The 20,132-nt window shown below is 39.8% G+C and overlaps 1 protein-coding gene across 1 annotated transcript in view; it reads right to left on the bottom strand.

The window, feature by feature from the left end:
• The window catches only part of IL1RAPL2 (interleukin 1 receptor accessory protein like 2), a 337,482-nt gene that overhangs the window by 76,823 nt on the left and 240,527 nt on the right, over window positions 1-20,132 (bottom strand). Inside the window, exon 6 of the mRNA XM_066559579.1 lies at window positions 18,403-18,477. Coding sequence (XP_066415676.1) covers window positions 18,403-18,477 — 75 coding nt within the window. The remainder of the gene's footprint in view (window positions 1-18,402; window positions 18,478-20,132) is intronic.

The raw sequence follows: 20,132 nt of genomic DNA, 5'->3' as shown, positions 1-20,132 counted from the left end.
AGATTACACTTAACCACAAACATGCAACAAAAGTAGAGTCAGGATCTCTGTCAGTATCCAAGCAATCCTGCCAGGGCTCAGGGAGTGGAAAGCATAGATGCCAGTGCTTGAATAGAATGTGAGGAAATTACTCAGACTTTAATAATACATACATCTGAGTAAATGGCCAGGAGAAGTGATGTATCCTATTAACAGACCTCAATTTTAGAACAGCTCTCCTGAGGCTGGATGCTAGATAGAGACACTTCTTAAGTCTCTCACTTTTTCTTTTCTTTTTTCCTTTTAAAAAGATCCTTTCTTCTCCATCAGAATGTTTTCATGTTGCTTTTCTTCTTGCTGACAGGTGATAACTTTCTACAGCTTTCTGTTTCTCTCCACCTGTCTTTCTGACATTATTTTTCTTTTTTCCTTTCCTCCCTTCTATCTCTGCTCCACTTTTTATTGTATTTCATCCTCATCACTAACTGGTTCTTCCTCAGAATTCCATTGAATCATACAATTCATGGTGAATACAGCAATGGATGTAGGATGTTCTGGGTCTACATAATGCATAATTGCTCTAATTTATTCTTAATAACAACAACTTGGTGATAATGAATTAGCCCTTTTGCCTGAATGCCCAGTGACAGCACATTGCAGGCAAAGGGACAAGATGTTTGATTAAGGCAATGGCTCTGCTACATTTCCATCATTTTCTGACACAGATGGGACTGCTGGGAAGCAGGAGAGGACTAGCTGGAAAAGCAAAACTTGCCTTGGGGAAAGTTCACTTGAAGCCAATAAATTGGGTCATTAGCAGCCCTGGATAAAATACCATGTCCAGACTTCTTATTTTCCTGTTAATTTGCAATACCTTTGAAAATTTGGTTCTTTACCTCTGAGAAATTGGGGAAAAGCACATTGCCTCCACACACATGGAATACACATATACTACACTATGTTAAAAAAAGCCATAGCCTAAAAGGCAACAATTAAAATTCAGGGAACTAAACAGAGAAAGAACAGATAAAAAACCTATGAGCATCTGTTTTCATTTTATCAGGATATCTCAGTGCCTGAAGTTGCAGATGATGGTAAAACCATCAGGTACAATGAACATGTCCATTCCTGGTACAGCTATTTATGAGCTCATCTTTCAGGTAGCACAGAACAAACTTGAGATTTACTCAACAGGATAAGGTTTTGCAGGCTCCTAGGCAAACCACAAGCTTTATATATTACTTTTCTCTGGTAAGAGGCAGAATCAGACTATGCACCTCCATTTCCTTGGGAATAGCTAAATAAAACTTTGGGTTTAGACTTATTACTTCATAAAATAGAGAATGGATGAAAAAAGCAGGCTCTTCTGAGCACCAGAAACAGCTAACTTTCACAGTCTATTTTACTCTCCTACCTTAACATGATTCCAAATGGAATTTTCTAGCAGAAAAATCAGAGCTAACTGCATTACCACAACAGCTTCTGGAATCAAATCCCTCTTTTCAAACATTTAGGCATATGTAACTAGAGCTTAGCTCTTTATTTATAGAGAAATAAAACCAGAAGTAGAGTTGGTGCATAAAAAGCAAGCATAATCTGATATTTGTTTTGTGTAAACTCAGAATATCAAAGGGGTTTATTAAAACTATCTGTTACCTCAGAATCTGCATGTACAGGCACAGAGATTCAACACTTAGAACAAGAAAGTATTTTGAAGTATAAGATATCTTTATATTAGCATAACTATATAGCAGGGAGTGTGCTGGCATAACTATTTCAATTTTTTAAGTCCTGAAACTTATTAAATCATACCTTTGCCATGCAGGTCTATCTTCCAGATTCACCACTATTACAAATTATCTTGCAGCAAACAAAACTGGAGGTTCAGGAGAGATTTTGGGGTGGGAGCCCTATGGTATATGAGCTCTGTTTTGTTCTGGAGCAAGACAATCTCCAGGACTCTGGGGTCTGCATCTTGAACACATTCTGCCTTGGCCAGTTATTAGAAATAGCACATTTTAGCCTGAACTAGGCTATTTTCTCTCATGTACTGGTTCTCTATAGAGTGTATTTCATATTCTCACATAATTGACAATTACAAACTAGAAATTTCCCTCTGGCTATGGGCCAAGGGTCAGATCCTGCTGACTTTGAAAGGGTTTTAAAATCAAGTCGTTTATATAACTCCAGGTTCAAGAGTTTAACACTGGACTAGTGTTTTGGAGGGACAGAGGCAGAAGTGCCCTGTGATCTCCCACTCTGGGCTCTCATTCCACAAACCACAGGAGGAGGTCAGACAGCAGCACATCTTGGGCAGAGTCCAAAGTTCCTGGCTGACACTGATGGAGAGCCACAGGCTGAGGAGCTGCTGCATTTCTGTATCACCTCCCCTGAAAAAGTCTGTGCTGTAAGTCTGGGATACACTCACAGCATTAACACAACATTCATTCTTGTTACACACTTCAGCTTAATAGACACACGAGCTCTCCATCACCAATTCCAGCTCCCTCTACATGTAACTCACAGACTAAGCCATGTGGTACTGTGTTGAACACAGCAGAGATTCTGGTCTTTTCCTCTTTGCTTCTCAGGATGAAGCTGACATATAAATCCTCTGCTAAGGATAGCGTACTGCAGGGGGAAGTTTTATTGCTGATAAAGCCTGATTTCCAGCTTGCCACAATGAGGATGAAACACAACACATGGAACAGCTCTCCCAGCCCTCAACTAACAGTGAAATACCTCACAATGGGTCACCTTCTGCCTCTCTGCAAACCCATGGTCTGCCATGGTCACCATCCCATCCCCCTTCCCGCTCTTTCATGGCTGCAACACTGATGGATACACATCCATCAGAAACTGCTTCCAGGTTCTCTCAGAAGCTGCAAACCTTCCGACAGATGGCTCCTCCTTCCCTCATCTGCTCTTAAATAGGTGATAAACATGGATTTTAGCACTTCCATCAGGTAAATCATTCCCACCAGATTTCTCTTCTACAGACCAGGTTGAATTTAAACCCATAAAGCTCCCAGGCTGTGAAACTCAAATCCATCAACACAACCGAATCCTACCAGAGACAAGGAATATCAGTGCCAAAAGACACAGAGCTGGGCAGGAGGGGTGGTATCCATACTGGGGAATATACATGGACCACATCAGGAAGGAATACTTGTAACTCAGGCCTGAGTCTCTGGGGATTTGGCAATGTTTTATTAATGTGCTGGCTCTCTATTGTCATTCAAAACACAACTGGAAAACAAAAATGCATGAAGCTTTACACATCACACCAAAGGGTTTTATTTTCCCAAGGTTAAATGTACCAAGGTTGGCTGATACACAGAACAAGAATGAACAAACCTCAAGGAAAAAAAAAGTAAAAAGAAAAATCACTGACTTTTTGATGGTGCAATTGTGTTTTCTCTTTGTGAACATCTGAGAGAATCATTCATTCATATTCTGAATGGGAAAAGGCAACTGAAACAGGTGGTCTATTACTAGATCCATTAAACAAGAGATTTATGCATTACATATCCATCTTGAGGCAATTAGGTTGATCTTTTTTTTTTCTCTTTTATGGCTTCATTGAAAATTTTTGGCAATAAAGCAATTAAAAAGTAACTATCAAAGCATTTATCTATGACATCAAAGACAATCAGCCTTTATCAGAGAAAAGGCTTCACTTTCCATCTTTAGAAAATACAAATTTAGAGGCAACATTCACACTTAAGACAGTGACATAATGCTGCCATTGTTCCAAGCCTGAATAGTGAATGATGGGGTATGGACTATCTAAATCATTGTTTGCTTTCTCTTTTGGAAAATGATTCTTTTAAGTTTGACTTTAATCTCACGAGGCATCCAGAGAAATGAAATTGCTGTAAAATAAATCTTGAAGTAACCTTGCTGCACGTGCTTTGGGTTTGTACAGACACTGCACTAATAGGGGAGCACAAAATCCACATGGAATAATGATTTTCAAAGCTCAGGTTGATGTGGCAGCTGGAGCCAGCCAGACACTAAAGCATAAAACAATGTCTGCTGCAATTGGCTGCAAGTTCTACAAAGATTTTTTTTTAAATACTTCACATCAGTGGTGGAAACCAGTCTGTGACATGGATCCCAAAGGAGAGGCAACAAAAAGGGGATATGCAGAACGTAGTCCTCATAGTTCCTCTCCCCACCCCCCCAAAAAATTTCAATTTGTAGATTCTTTCTTCAACCACCACAGCAGCCAAAGCCAAACCAAAACAATCCAGGGACTGGGCACACACTGACTGAGAGCAAACCACAGGGACTGATCAATTGCTTCAGGTGTAGGAACCTGCTGTGGCTGCCAGACTGTGCCTGAGCATGGCCTCATCCCTGGAAATACTCCTGGTCAGGTTGGACAGGGCTCTGAGTGGCCTGCTGTAGTTGAAGACATCCCTCCTCCTCGTAGGGGTGATGGACTAGATGACATTTAAAGGTCCCTTCCAACTCAAACTACTCTACAATTCCATAATTTTGGGCACTACAGATGATTCTACCTCTCCAACCACACACATTGATACATTTCAACAGCAAAGATCAGAAGTATATTAAAGAAGCTGACAAATGGAATCTATTTTAATAATTTGATTATAGAATTTAAATTGCCTGCAATGAAGCGGTGAACAGAAAGAGAGAAGAGGTACACTGCCAAATTCATCAACATCTTGGGATTTTACCAAGAGTCTCAATCTTGTTAAAATTTACAGCTTCTTAAATCATAACACAGTGGATGCTGAACCAGGAAGGGTCTTAAGAGATCAGCTCACCCACCCCTAGCTCCCAAGGCTGGCCAAGTATTAGTAAGCTAGCAAGAGTTAGTTGCATTTTTTTACTGCTACTCTGAGTAAATTATTACACAGCCTACTCTCTGTTGTGTGGACAGTCAGATGTGGGATGACCTGGAAAGCCATAAATCCATTAACATAAGCTCTGTGGGATACACTGTGGGAAATGGAGAAGCTGGATAGCAGTTCTTAAAGTGCAGCTCTAATGATGTACTTACAGGTAGAGTGCAATCTACATTTACAGGAAACAAAAGGCAAAAAGCCCCTTGAGTCTGATATGTAAGTCAGTCTTGTGATTTATAAAGAACCAATTCTTGACTTCTGAAAGCCAATAATTCCATATATCCTAAAAAGCAGAATACACAGCCACACAATATTCTATAGGATTAAACCCAGCAATTACATTCAGTTCAGAGCAGAACACACATTGCAAATGGAGCTCTTGGTCTTATTCCACCCCATGTTAGATAAGTTCAGTAGTACTGCAGCACATTGTGAATGATGGATGAAATGAGAAATCTCTGCTCAGTGCACAGCAAGTACCAACTCCCTCCTGTGCTGCATCGTTTGCTTTCAAGGTACTTAATATGCAACTTCAGTGAGAGACATTCAGAAAATCCCAGTGAGTCCATTTGTCTCAAAAATAAAAATAGAATGTTGCAGTTTTGTCCCTGGGCTTCAGTTGTTTTTATTCAATTTTGATTTTGTTTCTGCCTACCTCCATCCAGTGAGCTCCCTTGTCAGGGTGCATTATGGACTCAAAACATAAACATCTACCACTGCTGGTTGCTCAGTTACAGGAGAGGTTTAAGAGACTGGTTGCTTCATCTCTCACTAATCAGACAACTTGTACTGCATGAATACTTCTTTTTGAAAATGTATGGTAAGTGAATAATCCATCACTTTTTTTAATCAGGGGCCACAGAAGCACATTGTTTTCTGCTGCACTTTGGGCAGCTTGACTTCTATAAAATATAATTCAAGACACAAGCAGTTTGGATTGGCTTTCACTGAGCTGATTTTCCATTAAATACAATTTGCTGGACAGAATTACCACGGAGGATGAAAGATTTAGTCTTTTGCTAACAAGGAGCACAAGTTGGCTTACAAAACTTTATGTCAAGGTTTAAGTCATGGCTTCCCTTTTGCTGGGTTAGAGAGTCAATCCTCCCTGGCTATATTACTGTGCTGTTTCAGGTTGTTGTATTGGGTTCATGGTCAGCTGCTATGCTGCTCCTGAAAAGTTAAAATTGCCAAAACCTGGCGATGTTATTTCTTTGTCTCTCTAGCCCCTCACTCCTGCTGGATAGTTTGTATCATCAATTTACTACTTGCAATAACTGCAGACAATATATTATATCCTACATGCATGAGCAGAGGTCAGAAGTTGCTTCATTCCTGTCTAAATGCAATGGTCCTGTTGTAATCCCATTAGGAATGTTTAAATAAGAAAAGCAATAAAACAGTTTAATACCTGAATGCACTTCTGCTGCATCTCTATAGTAGTAATGGGGCATGGCAGGAAAAGAAAAGGATTAGCCCTACCAACACAATTCCTCCCACGAGGTTGGTTCCTTCAAAGGAGAAGACAGGAAATTATTTAGAGATTTTATAGTGTTATAGTTTTATTTACTCCTTTATTGGCACTGTAAGGCTGCACACACAGCCTTTATATAGAGAATTTATTACTAGACACAGAATTTCAGTCTAAAGATACAAAATTTGCCTGAGGAAGAACAGTAATCTTTCCTGTGCCCTTATGCCAGGCTCCCTTTGAAGTCCATGGACCAAGAGTGTGAGGCACATATTTAGCACAGGGGAAGTGTGGGATGCCAGGTTTGCTGGATCAGCTGTCCAGGCTCCTTTCAGCTGACAGCATGGTGCTGGCTTCCAGGTGTCAGGAAGGTGCTTATGTTTCTTTCTCAGCACCATCCAACCTCACTATAAATGTCTGTAAATTTGTTTTAAGCCATCATTAAAGCAACATCCACCGTGGGAATGCCCTGGGTGCTCCACTGGTCCGTCACTAATTATCGTTCAGCCAATGTGGTATTTTAATAACACCCAGCTCTAAAAATGCATTTATTTTTATGTACATATCAAAGCCCTGACAGCTTTATTTGCTTGGAAGGGAGGGTGGAACTGTTCCAGCAGACTTTCTATTTTCCACCAATTCCCTCAAGGATATTAAGGGCAGAGAGCAGAGTGGGTAATTCCCATCTCTGGGTAGAAAATGAGTCAGACTAGTTATGCAACAGAGGCTTTCACTGATTAAGAAGGATGCTATATTCAGGTAGACAACTGGCCAGAAACAGATGCTATTTGTGGGCATAACTGAGAATTAGCAAATTGGCTGTTTATTAAAACAGGTGTTTGTGGGGACTCACGTGTCTGACACTGCAGATGTGACATCCTGCTAGAGAACATTGGTTCCCTTCCCAGTTACACTCACGCTTCAACTGAGTTGATGCAGGAGCTAAATTAGATTCAACAGAGTCAGCATCGTCTTTGAAAACTGGTGATTTCAATCAGAGATATAGCAAAAAAAAAATACATGTTTTTACTCATGCCAGCTGTTCTGCTGCCCATTTTTGATCTCATAATCATTCATTATTGTATGGCCAAAAATCCCCCAAAATCTGCTTAAAAATGTTTCTCTGGTTTCCATTAGAAGAACAACAACAAAACCCAGCAAGCAACCTCCTCACACATATTTCCAAAATTCCCAAAGATCTAGACAAAATATACCCTATTCATACCACGAGGAACAGGAACACAAGGAGAGCAATGTCTCCTCAGATGAAAATTATGCTCATGTCAGAGCAGGAACTACACTGACTACACTGTCACTATAAGACCACTCCTTTCCTACAGGAGACATCATTCCCATTGATCCTTGAGTTCTAGGTGTGTCTGAAGTGTCATCACTCGGATGCCATGGGCAGCAGGCTTCCTTTTGGGAGTTCACATCATTTCTTTAAAAGGCATGCCATGGTAGCAGTGACATGTAATACCATGCCAAACATATCAGGTAATTTTTTTTTGACACAACAAAAGACAACAAATATTCTACATTGGTAACACATTAATGATGGGTGCTTCTTCATGTGACTGAACATAACCTTGCTAGACAGAAGTTCCTTTGGCTTGTACTCTAACAGAACAGAGTGAACCAGACTGGGCCTGGATGTATCAATGCTGTTTTAGCATCTCTGTTCATAATTTAGACCCTCAACTACTCTCATTTGTCACCTAATTTTTGCGGTGCCAAAAGTTGACATAAACCAAACTTCTGATAACATCTCCCTAAATGCTTATAGTGATGTTTCTGAACATGATGTCCTTTTTACATGGTTATGTAGGATAACAGAATCACAACTCAAAAATACTATTTGTAGCAGAAATTTGCCAAAGCTCTCTCAATCAAAAGATATTTGTAATTTTAACTAATGTGGCCTTATAAACCAGATTAATGGAAACTCTGACTGGGATTTCAGTGTTTGAGACTGTAGGGTAAATAATTACGGGAGAGGACAGAAAACAATGATGCAGATACACCAATATTTATAAGTTAGTTACAGAAGAGTCTTATATCACAGGAAAAAAAAAATGAATCTGCATGGTCAGTTTTGGTGAAATGTTAGTAGAACACCTCACTACACAGCTGGCACAGAATATATTGGTGGGAACCAATGTTCTAATAGAAAATCAGCACAGAAAACAAGATGCTTGCAAATTCCCAGGGAGGATTTACTGATATCTCCTTGAAAAGTTATTCTGCTAACCTAAGGCAGCCACACCCGTTGTTACACACTACAGTGCTGTGATTCACTTGTGGACTTCCTGGCATTTTTTACAGGCAAAACTACAACTGATAACCCCCAAGTGCTCCTAAAAAATTCAGGTGTTAGGAATCACAAGTTTGTTTAAGAGTCTTCTGACTGAGGAGGCATTTCACACAAGGGAGGTTAGGCTGTGAAGGTCTGAGCTGAATTGTGAGAGGTGGGGGTTTAAAATCCTGAGACAGAGAGAAGCAGCATATTTGCCTGCTGCAGAATCACTGCTCAAATGCAACAGATCCCCTCTCAGAGGCAATGTGCCCACAGGGTGAATAACAACTGCGTAACTGCACACCACTCACTATGCCAGGTGATATTTAGAAAAGTTAAACCACAGTCCTAAATAAAAGCACTTGGTCAATGATCTTCAGTAAAGCAGATTCCTTATTGCACACAGTGCAGTCTCTTCAACTCAGTTTGCAAAGTGAGTTAAGCAGGAAAGGCAGGTGAATTCCAGTTAAACTAAACCACAAGTACCCACTGCACCTACAAATGAAATTCTCTACCTACTCTATATGCATTCACTTCATTGGGGCAGTGCTCAAATGTTACAGTAAAGCAGTTTTCTGCCTGCAATGTTTTTTAATATCAACAATTTGAATGACAGGCTGCAGAATATTATCTATAAAATGGATTTCAAATTCATCAAAACAGATGAGGAAATAATTAAGAAGAGCTTACAGTAATGTGATTGGGGAACAGAAATCCTGATTTGATCAGCCTGTCCAATCCTAACAGTTTCATTTTTCAAACTCTGCATATTCAGGACTTGACAATACTCTATTCAAAATAGTGTGTCATGTCCAGAAGCATTTAGAGGTTGTATCCAAGGAAACATCCACATGGACAATCTCTACCTTCATAAAGAGAGACAAAATTCAGAGAATAGAGTGTTTGCTAATATTTAATCATCTCACTAGTAATGTAAAAGCACACTTAACACACCAGTTGTTTTCCTTTTTAAAATTAAAATTACTGCATCCTAAGTATTTAAATTCTCAAGTCAATCCACCGAGTTTGATCAGAGAAATGTGAAAAACACTTTGAGTTTGCAAATGGTTACATCACATTAGGCCAGGAAAGCACCTAGCACCATTTTCAAACTTCATCACTGACATTATAGCAATGGCATATTCAGCTCACTTAAATTTGCAACTCTGCTGGATATAAAATGAAATTTTCTTAGGTCTTTTAATTAATGCGGTGTACAAGATCATCAGTGAAATTTGTATTAGAGTATATATAAAACGTTGCTCAAGAGTGAGTTTAGGCTCCTGTGAGCTGAAGTAACTGCACACCTGACTGTGCATCAATGAGATCTCCGTGGATGTTTTCATGACTAATTATATTCACTTTTTCATGGGACTAGAGCCAAGAATGTTAAAATTAGTAAGCTTCTCATATAGTATAAGCAGATAATAAAAACCCACTCAGTAGCAGAAAGTTCCAGTCATCATTCACCATGTGGCTTGTTTTAAACTAAAAAAGTATGGCAGAAATCAGAGAGCCTCTGCTGCCTTTCCTCAGATTACTGCTTCTTCTATTTTTTACTTTCCATCCGATTAGGGGTTCTGGGAAGCCACACAACATGTGTCTTCAGTAGGTAATAAAAATATCTCCTAATTTCAAGAGAAGCCTTGCTTTGACTGTCTTTCATTTGGTCTTCATTGGATTGCAATATCTAACACGAAAACTGTAGCTCAATCTCGTTCTAATGGTCGAAGTTCAATTACCTAATACAAACTATTTGTTTCTGCAGGATGGAGACAAGCACAAGGGTATTGAGGATGAAGGTAAGAGCAACATTTATCAAACAGGGATTAAATGAAGCAAAGATTTGGTGAGTAGAATTCCATTTCACTTCTTTTGAAGGACTATGACAGCTTTGATTTTCACAGCCTCTAAGATCAAGACATTACGGTATTGAAATTTTAAGAAATAAAAATTATACCATCAGTCTTTATTTTCTGCATTGCTGCCTTTGGAACAGATTACAAAATACAATTTTCTATTATTTTTCAGTGATGGAGGAAAAAATCACGAGAACACTTAGTTTAGATTTTAATCTTCCTTGCCCACTGAACAGCAGTGCTGTGATGCATGACCCTGACCTTTCCCAGCCCCGTATATTTTGACTGTTTGCCCACTCAGCTCCATCCCTACGTTTTAGTGAGGCCGTAAACAAAAGATGTGGAATGGCATGCCCAGCAAATCACAGAATGCTGAAAAGGTCAAAATAGTAGTGCTGAATGTTTCTACTCTGTAATTTACAGAATATATGAGGCATTCACAGCTTAATAACTCATTCACATGACAAACACTGTAGAGGGAATGTAAAATGGCAGCACATGAATTTCTTCCAGTGACAGTGCTTCCAACAAGCATGGAAAATGGTGCAAACTTTGCCCTGTGGTTCTCTTTTCTGGAACATTAATATTGTCTGACTTTCAATGCACAATAGCATATGTCTGTGGATGGTGAAGTTAAATGTCTCTATGTTTGCAGTCAGGCTCAGAGCCCAAAAAGGCAAGGTCCCTGAGACAAAAATCCAGGTCAAAGATTTTCTATCTGCACTCCTTCTTTGCCCTTCTTGGAGCACTTTCCCAACACCAGATGATTTTATTGTCACAATGTTCCTGAAAACTAGACAAGCAATATCCTCACCTTAAATGGGGATAGAGCCCTGGTCAAGGTCAGGAGAGTTATAGCAGAAAAAAGCCCCACAACTCTTACCAACAGCCCTAAGCCCCTGCTCTCCACCAAGACCATCTTTTCTACTTCCTGTCCATGGGCTGAACTTCATTTTTGCAGAAACAAATTTGTGCCCATTTCCCAGACACCAGTCAAATGAAGTAAATTGAGAAACCAAACAAGAGATCCTTTAGCCAAGCTCAGCACAGCTGCATGTCTGTGGCAGCTGAAATGATGGTTGCACTGGTTGATGGCAGTGTAATCCTAATGAAATACTACAGGTCCATGTCCTGGACACCCCCACACTACAGTCACCACTTTCAGAGGAAGATTTACTGGAGCAAGATGATTTGAGGCATTCCTCAATCATCGTACGTTAGCTAATGCCCTTGGATGAGTGCCTTGGGACAGCTGTTAAGTCAGGATATACTGAAGTGCTTCCTCTTAACCACTTTCTTGGAACAACAGATTGATCTATTGTATTGCTGTTTCAAAACTAACTGAAAGGGTGTCTGTCTGACACCAATTAATCAGTTTTTCTATACAGGCAGACTCATGTTGCCCCAAGAGCATATACTGACCTAACATCCACTGAACCCAACATAAGCAATAAATAGTTTATAGAAGTACAGAAAAAAAACTGGAAAGTGCTAAATCTCAATTTCTGACATAACTGTGCCAATCCCATGGATCCCAATGAGTGTAAAAAGCACAGATCAGCCGTCAGAATTTGGCTTGTCTTTCCAAGTCCATTAAAACGAAAGAAAGAAGTGTGCCAATGGACTGTACTGTTCCACAGATGAAAACCTGGATTTACCATGCAAAAGGCAAAACAACTGTGGATTTACACCAGCTGAACCAGAGATCCCAGCCCCGGTCTCTGAAGTGCAGCATTTCACCATTATCCGTGAGAGAAGAAGGAATATTAACAACAGACCAAATTAGCATCAAAGCATTAGCAGTAATACACTTTGGGTATTTAGGGAACTACTTCTAAACCTAAATGTGAAACAATTTGTCTCTAATATTCCCTGCAGATTAGTACATAATGATTGCAATAGATGTAAATCCTGTCTCCTTTCCTACAGGCACGTACAGCTGAAATAGCTGTGGAGCTGTATCCTTTGTGCTGCAAAGGAAGGCATGTCCTAAAGACCATCCTCTCAGTTTCTCTTCATTTCCTAGTGAAAATTGCTCCTTTATGTACTTCTGTGAAGAACCATGGAGCTTTATGGTACATGAGTCTGCACTGCTGGGCGGAGAAGATTTTCCAGCACCAAGCCTGGGGGGATTGACACAGCAAGTCCTGTGTGAATCCTGGTGAAGGGAGGGAAACAACGTGTGAGGGTGGGTCCACCCATGGGAAGAACAGGGATCTCCCAGCTTATCTGTGGGAGGAGGTGGATGCAGTGAAGAGCCATGGATGACTGGAACAACATGTGGAGGAACCAGCAGTGAGGGTACCACCTTGCTCCTCCAGACAGCGACAGTACAGGGAGACAGGGCTGTGAGATCAAAGTGCAGTGTGGGGAGAACTGGGGATGGAGAGAACCAAAGTTTTGCTGGTGTTGGGGAGAAGGGGACACTATCCACAGGTCTTCTCTGCCTTTAGTCGCACCTTCCCTCTGCTCTGTCATTCAGATCACTCAGACCTGAATTTGTGGGGTGATGTGGGTCACTCCACACACAGAATAAGGCAGTGGGACATGATTTGGGGCAAGATTGTCACTTATGCCCCATTCAGGCCTTGCACTAGGAAAGAACAATGAGTCTCTATGGGTAACTTTCAGACAGCCTCTTTGCTGACTCAGGACCCACTTGGATCAGGTCACCTCTGATTCCTCAACATTTGTCTCTTCTATGCTGTCCCAGACGAGCTGGGAGGTGCAAAGCTCTGGGTTTGACCTGGCTCACAGAAACCAAGATTTCCCTCTGAGAGCTCCTGATCAGCCCTAGGCTGGAGAATACCTGGGAGGAGCTGAGGGAAGAAAGAAAGGCAGCATGGAGTAACCAACATGCAGGATCCCTGTTTTCTATAGGCACCCACCACATTCCTGAGCAGTTGCCTCACATGACCCTTTAATCAAACCCCAAATCCAAAGGCATGTCCACAACACTCAAGAGGTCTCACCATGGACAAGTATCAGTGCTCTTTCCACACTGCAAGCACACTAAATAAGAATTTCTTACCAAGTTCCCTTTCAAATCACTTACTCTATTTGAAGCATTTTACAGTTCAAATTTTCTGTATTGCTTTCTGTCCAAGATCACCACTCTATTCAACTGCTTATCAAATACCTGTATCTTTAAATATGAAAGAATGCAAGATTTAATGAGCAAATCTGTAATGAGACAGTGCTGGATTGTCTTGAATAAACAGGCTTGGTATGAAATGAATGCATCAAACATCTTGCAGGGCTTTCTTTGTTAAAAAATATTATTTAAGAAGAGAAGTGGCATCTCAGTGAAAATTAGGACTGTGAAAAGTGAAGTGGTATATTTAAAATGTCAGTAAATGCATGAGTTTTCACTCCTCAAATAATTCCTTCCAGCCACTACTGCAAACTAAAAGGGCTTTTTTATTCCTGACTATTTTTAGTCTATTCCTATACCTGTCAGCAGATGTAACTTTGTACATTCCCTTGCACTTGTTTTACAGTAGCTCTATTGATCGCTATTGATCTGCCTAATAATGAGTCCCAGGGAATTGTGCTGTTAAATCTTTTAGAAACAAAATCTTTCTGAACAGTCCAGCTATTAGGAATAATGACAATCCTCATAAACTAGGTGTTTTCTTTCCTCAGCATCTTTAGAAACAGAGAAACTACCATGGCAAAAAGTGAGTTAAACCCCTTGACATCCTTCCTGTTCAGTAAATGAATTAACACAGAGGATTCTTGCTTTGTTTTGTAAGACTCCTGCTACATTTCTTAAGTAAACACCTGAAAGCAAAACCAGAGCATAGCTGAAAAGCAAATGATATGTAAATTATATATTCAATTAATATAGATCCAAACATGCAAAATTTATTCCACTCGACTAACTCATTCATAAGAAGACTAACTTAACACTGCACTCACTGTAAAATGGTACAGAATTAACAGATTTAGCATCTATTTTGATATTGTATTTTTAGCTTTTTTGCTGCTCTGTGAAACACACAAATGAAAAATAGCAGCCACGGTGCAAGCGGAAGAACTCTGGCAGCTGCTTATACATAGACTGGTTTGATATAGATCCTTACAGATCTGTGTCCAGCCAAAAATCAGCAGAGCACAACTGTGCTTCCTTTCTCCCAGAAATGCCTCTGTCCCACTGCTTCTACACCAGCTCAGAGCTGGCAGCACAACAGCTCCAGGGATCAGGGGGATTTTGGCTTCTTGGTGCCACTAAAATTGTGCAAATGCAGAGGAGAAACCTACTCAGTAATCATGCAATCAAACCACAAAAGAGTGGTTTTCCTTCTTTCCATGTTCTCAAAGCACAAAGAGTGGATAAAGTTAGCTGGAAAAGAATGAAACAAATGAATTAAGAAATCAGCAGAGCAACTGCCAACATGTCATCTTGAGACTTCCAGCACAGCATGCTCCACTTGCTGTCAGGCAGCTGTATGTGAAAGCAGATAACAGATCTTTAAAACTTACTGCTCACAGCCCCAAGACACCTGACTGAGGTCTCAATCTTTACTCTTCTAAACCACATAAGGAATTCTCAAACTCAGGGATTTGGCAGGAACAATCCATAAACACACTTAGGTTTATATGGTCAAAGTAACAGCAAGCTCCTGCTCCAAAAAAGGGGCCTTTGAACAACTCAACTATGAATCACACTGGCACACACTTCAATAAACTCCCAGGCAGAGCTTCACATGGGAGATGGTCTTCAAGGCCTTCTGCCAAAGCCACCCCATCTCCTGGGCACAAGAGCTGTGTATTTTGACCCATACTAACAAATTTGATTTTAATATCATGAAGATAACTTAGGATATTTTTTTTTAGGGAGAACATTTTATTAGCAGAGTAATGCCTTATATTTGCAAAACATATAGTAAGAACAAACATTATTTGTTAATACCAAGGTAGAGAAAGATTAAATGTATCACACAATCAAGAACTATTTCTATACTGACCTCAATGGACAAAAACTAAAACACAAATAATTTTTTTTTTCAAAAAGAAAGCAGTAAATGGATAATTAAAAAAAATAAATCTGTCATTATTTTCTAGGTCCACCCAGAAATGAAATGATTATCTGACTTGGTAAAGCAAATGAGTGAAACTATGAAACTATTTTGGACTATTTCTCCTCTGGGATGATATTTTGTCCTCCTGCCAACGCCCCCCCCCCCCCCCCCCCCCCAATCTCTGACTCTGTTTCCCACCACAAGCAAATACCAAAAAAAACCAAAAAATAAGCAAATTGCAGTTTCTGCTTCTCTCTAATATTGACAGGATTGGTTTTAGATCTCTGTCACATTCCAAAGAAAAACAGAAAACACAAAGTACATTCCTGCTCCTCAAGAAGAACAAGGCAGGCTCTGGAACATGTTTGAAGCCTGAAGGAGCTCTTTTATCCACTGTCAATAAGAATGGTGCATACCTGTTTTCACTAAAACTTCCTATAAGATCTGAAAGGTAAAAGGTGAATATTGAAGTTTGCAGTAAGGGCAAATAAGCTGTTAAATAGTTAGGCCACTGCCTAGAGGCCCAGGGAGATTTTGAATTGCATTGTGCTAATCATTAAGGATAAAGACAGTAAATAATTATTAATCTCCTCTATTTCTAGAGGAAAGACAGCTATTTCTTTAAAGATTAGCTTTCCAATAGAAAACTAAAATAATCTCTGCAGAACAAGTAGATGGATTAAACTAATTTCTTTTGTAGCTTAGTGGCATATTCACACTTGCATAACTACTGAAAAATCAGGCATATTGGGTAATTTGACTCCATTGGCATGTAAAACACAGAAATTTCCTTTTAATATCTAATGAAATATCGATTAATGTCAATTTTTCAAAACTCCTGGGAGCTTAACAAGATTTCAATGAAGGGACCTTATAGGTCCCTACACAAAAGTTCTCCCCACCTTACATTGTGCAAGCAAATAATTCCCAGTCCCTCAAGGCTGTGGCACATTTCAGAGGCCAGCACAGCCTTCCTGCCCCAAGCTGCTGGTGGCCTCCATGAGATTAATGTGTTCCCTGAGAATCTTCCAGCTTTATCTATTTGCCAAGTTAAATCAAGAGGGAAATCAATAAACTTCACTGCAAAAGAATTTAAGGTTCAGTCATATGAATATGGTTTAGTGGCAATAACCAAACCTATTAACATATCAGAAAAAAAAGCACCATATGCAAATTCCCTGATCTTAAGGGACAACTAATGGATTACATTCCAGCATATAAAGATGCAAGATTTGTATTTCCCTCTGGAGGTATTCCAAAATCCTATTACTGAGCCACATCTCCATGGAGAGGAGGGGGTTTATTTTAATTTTTTTAATCAAACCTCCTTTTAATCAGCCAGAACAAAATGTTTTCACGCAAACAACAACAACAACAAAGAATTCAGTGCAAAACCAACAGAGTCTTGCTGGAACAGGGGAACTTGGAAGAGAAAATGAAGATGAAATGAAAATGCAGGAAACAAAGATGTGTACTCTGAGTGCATTTATTACACAGATGTATACAGGGACAGCATGCTCCCAAAGGAAATCATTAGAAAGTTGACTTTTAAGAAGTTAGACCAGGAGACTGAATTCAGTCTTTTGGGCTGATCCAAACTTCAGTGAGTGGGTTTTGCTGGTAACTCAGGTAGGGTTTTAACTATGGCTCCAGATCCATTTCATATCCTCTTTTAGGGGAAATTTCTGTTCAGCTACAGATATTCGAGGCCTGTGGAGGGGAACCTAAATATGCAGATATGCACCTGTCTGCAGAATTCATCTGGCACTGGCTGCTGTCCAGATCCACTGCTGTCTTCCCTGTGCAAGCCCTTACAGACTCCTGGGTCAATTCAGATGTATGAGAGAAAGCTAATCTTTAACATTCACTAAGGTCACAAATCATTTCTATTCTCACATTCAAGAATTCAAGTCCCATTTTTAAATACTTCATAACATCCACAGTGCTTCTCTGACACTGTTTGGCACCTGGTTTACGAACAAGGACGTGTCTTTGTACTCATCTCAACTGATGCCCTGTATGTAGGATTTCAAAAATCCAAACAGCTTTACCACAATGTCACCAGCCCTCTTAAGATGTTTCACACTGACCCTGCTTGCCATTAAACACCATTCCACCTCTGAATTCTAGACAGCTTTGGTATAAAGGAGGAAGAGAGTCAAGCTCAAGAAGGAAAGTGCCACAGTTTCAGCACTGAGTGAATAATCCCCATATGCAATACACCTCTTGTAATTTATGCTCATGGCACCATAGTCCTTAACAGCAACTTCAATTCTGCTTCTTAAAATTAGAAATCTATTTTCAAGTCACTAAAAAAACCCCTGGAACCTCAATGCTGAGCAGTTCTTTCAGTATCACAATGCCCTACAGCTCTCCAAAGTTAGCAGAACTCTCTAACATTATTTTCTGACATGACAGAAAATAGAGGCTGCTAGCTGAGATTCAGAGATGTGCATTCACAGAAGAATATATAACAGGAGTGAGAAAAGCATGCAAGCATTTTAGTCAAAAGCCCTTTCTGGTACACATTCAGAACAACCTGGAAATGCAATGCTTTACACTAACTTTTAAAGGAATCAGCACTTCTTTTATGAGAACATTTGTCTTAGGGTGAACATCAACTGACCAATATAGACATATTTTACTCTACCAATCATATATTAAGAAAAGCATCAGTGTTTTATATTTAATACCCATTGCAACCAATTAGTACTGCCATTCCCTGATGTTCACTCCCTTAAATTACCGTAGCAGTAAATTCTACGGTTATAAATGAGAAACTGCAAATTTATTTGCATGTAATCACTACCACTAAACCTTTCTTACCACTTTCAATTTATCCCATCTGCTACCAGAGTGGAAGTTTAGGATCTATTATTCCCAGAAGGGGACTTACCCAGCTGGACATCTATAACAGTTGGCTGGTTCTCCATGGGGAACAATGGCTTTGGAGGTTTGTCTGTGAGTAAAGCTAGAAAAGAAAATGAGAAAATGTAATGGAAAAATTGAGACCAATGACTGTAAAAGAAAATTCTGTCATGTAAGCAATCAAATGTTTGTATACCTGATGGCATGTAAACATATATTACATAGTACAGTTGTTACACAGCCAATGTGTCACCACCTACCTTGTGGCCGTGATTCAAGAGAAATGACCAGTTTCAAGAATTACATTTTAGCAAAAAGCAGCAAAACAAACTCTATTTCTCACTTTTAGCTTACATGTAATAAGTAGAACAAGCAGTTTAGACCCTCACATTGTAAGTTAACAGAATGAATTTGAAGTGCCAGACAAATCTATCTCAGTGTGACCAGCCCCAACATGTCTTTATGCCTGTCCAAAACAACACATAGAAAATTGCACATAATTGTGCTTGAGGGACCCCAGCAGCTCCACAGTAGCTTAGAATCCCAGCAGGTGGGGTACCCAGGCCTCTCCTCAAAGCCTTACTGGGGACCCTGCCTCCTGTTGTGCAGAAATATCTCCATCTGAGAGCAGGAAACAATACCCCAGCCTTTCCTGCCAGGGGACTGCTCCAGCAAGCAGATTACACAACTATTAAAAAGCATAGCTGCAGGCACAGGCTTCACACCCCTGTTGGAAAACTTTGGGCCAGACTGTGCAAATAGGTTTTGTAAATTTGACTTAGCTTGAAATAAACAACTGTGTATTCCTGAAAATGGGGAGAAGTGTTTTTAATACAGTACAGCATCTTACACCACATGAAATTAAACATTTAAAAATTACCTTCAAAGTTTTACTGTTAAAACTCATCACCTGAAATTATTTGACTGGAGATTGTAAAATAAGCAATTGTCAGCCTACAAACCAATTTTACATCCACAACAGCCTCAGAGTTTCAGTCTCTGGTGTAGTTACAACAGGGTGTTGTTTTTTTTCTTTAGCCTTTTCTTCAATTTTTCAGGCTTTTCTTGCTGCCTTTATGCTTTTCTTATATTATTATTTTTATTTTCTGGAAGTAAATAGTACTCGGTTCATTGTAGAATATGCAGAAAAGTTGCTGGAGCACCTTCATCCATGCTGTGCCAGTGTGCTCAGGCATTCCTTACTCCATATTCTCTTCATATCCCATTCCCACCTACACCCTTTCTAGCTCAATCTGACCAAGGCTTCCTCCTGTTTCCCTCAGCTTTACTTGCAACATTTGGAAGTTTTCTAAATGTGCTCCTGCATGTCACATTTTAAATGGTTATGGTCTGCCATGCTCTTCTTGGAGAGTAATCACCATAATGAACTGGCAGCCTCTCAGAGCTCTTTCCATAGGAACTGAAATGGCCCAAAGGGATTTTGAGATGAGAAGGCAACAAACTGCTGGCTCTTCAATGACAGATGTGTTTACTGAAAACAAAGGCTAATCTTATTTTAGAGGTCAGAAATCAGATGACTTATTCACCTTATGAAAATCACTTTTGGTCTTTCTTAAACAGAAAGGCAATACAAGATATTTTCAGCTACAAGAGGCTCTAGACTTATATGATCTCTGTACTTGACAGAAGTCTAAAACCAACATTTATTCAAATTCCCATTCCTCTACAAGAAGTTTCTTTAATTCTAGGAAGAGTTTATAGACATGGGGCACTGATTTGCAGCCTTGCTCAAGGAAA

The sequence above is a fragment of the Molothrus aeneus genome, chromosome 14 (assembly GCF_037042795.1).
Source record: "Molothrus aeneus isolate 106 chromosome 14, BPBGC_Maene_1.0, whole genome shotgun sequence".
Classification (NCBI taxonomy): Eukaryota; Metazoa; Chordata; class Aves; order Passeriformes; family Icteridae; genus Molothrus; species Molothrus aeneus.
This window is presented reverse-complemented; position numbering and strand designations above follow the sequence as displayed.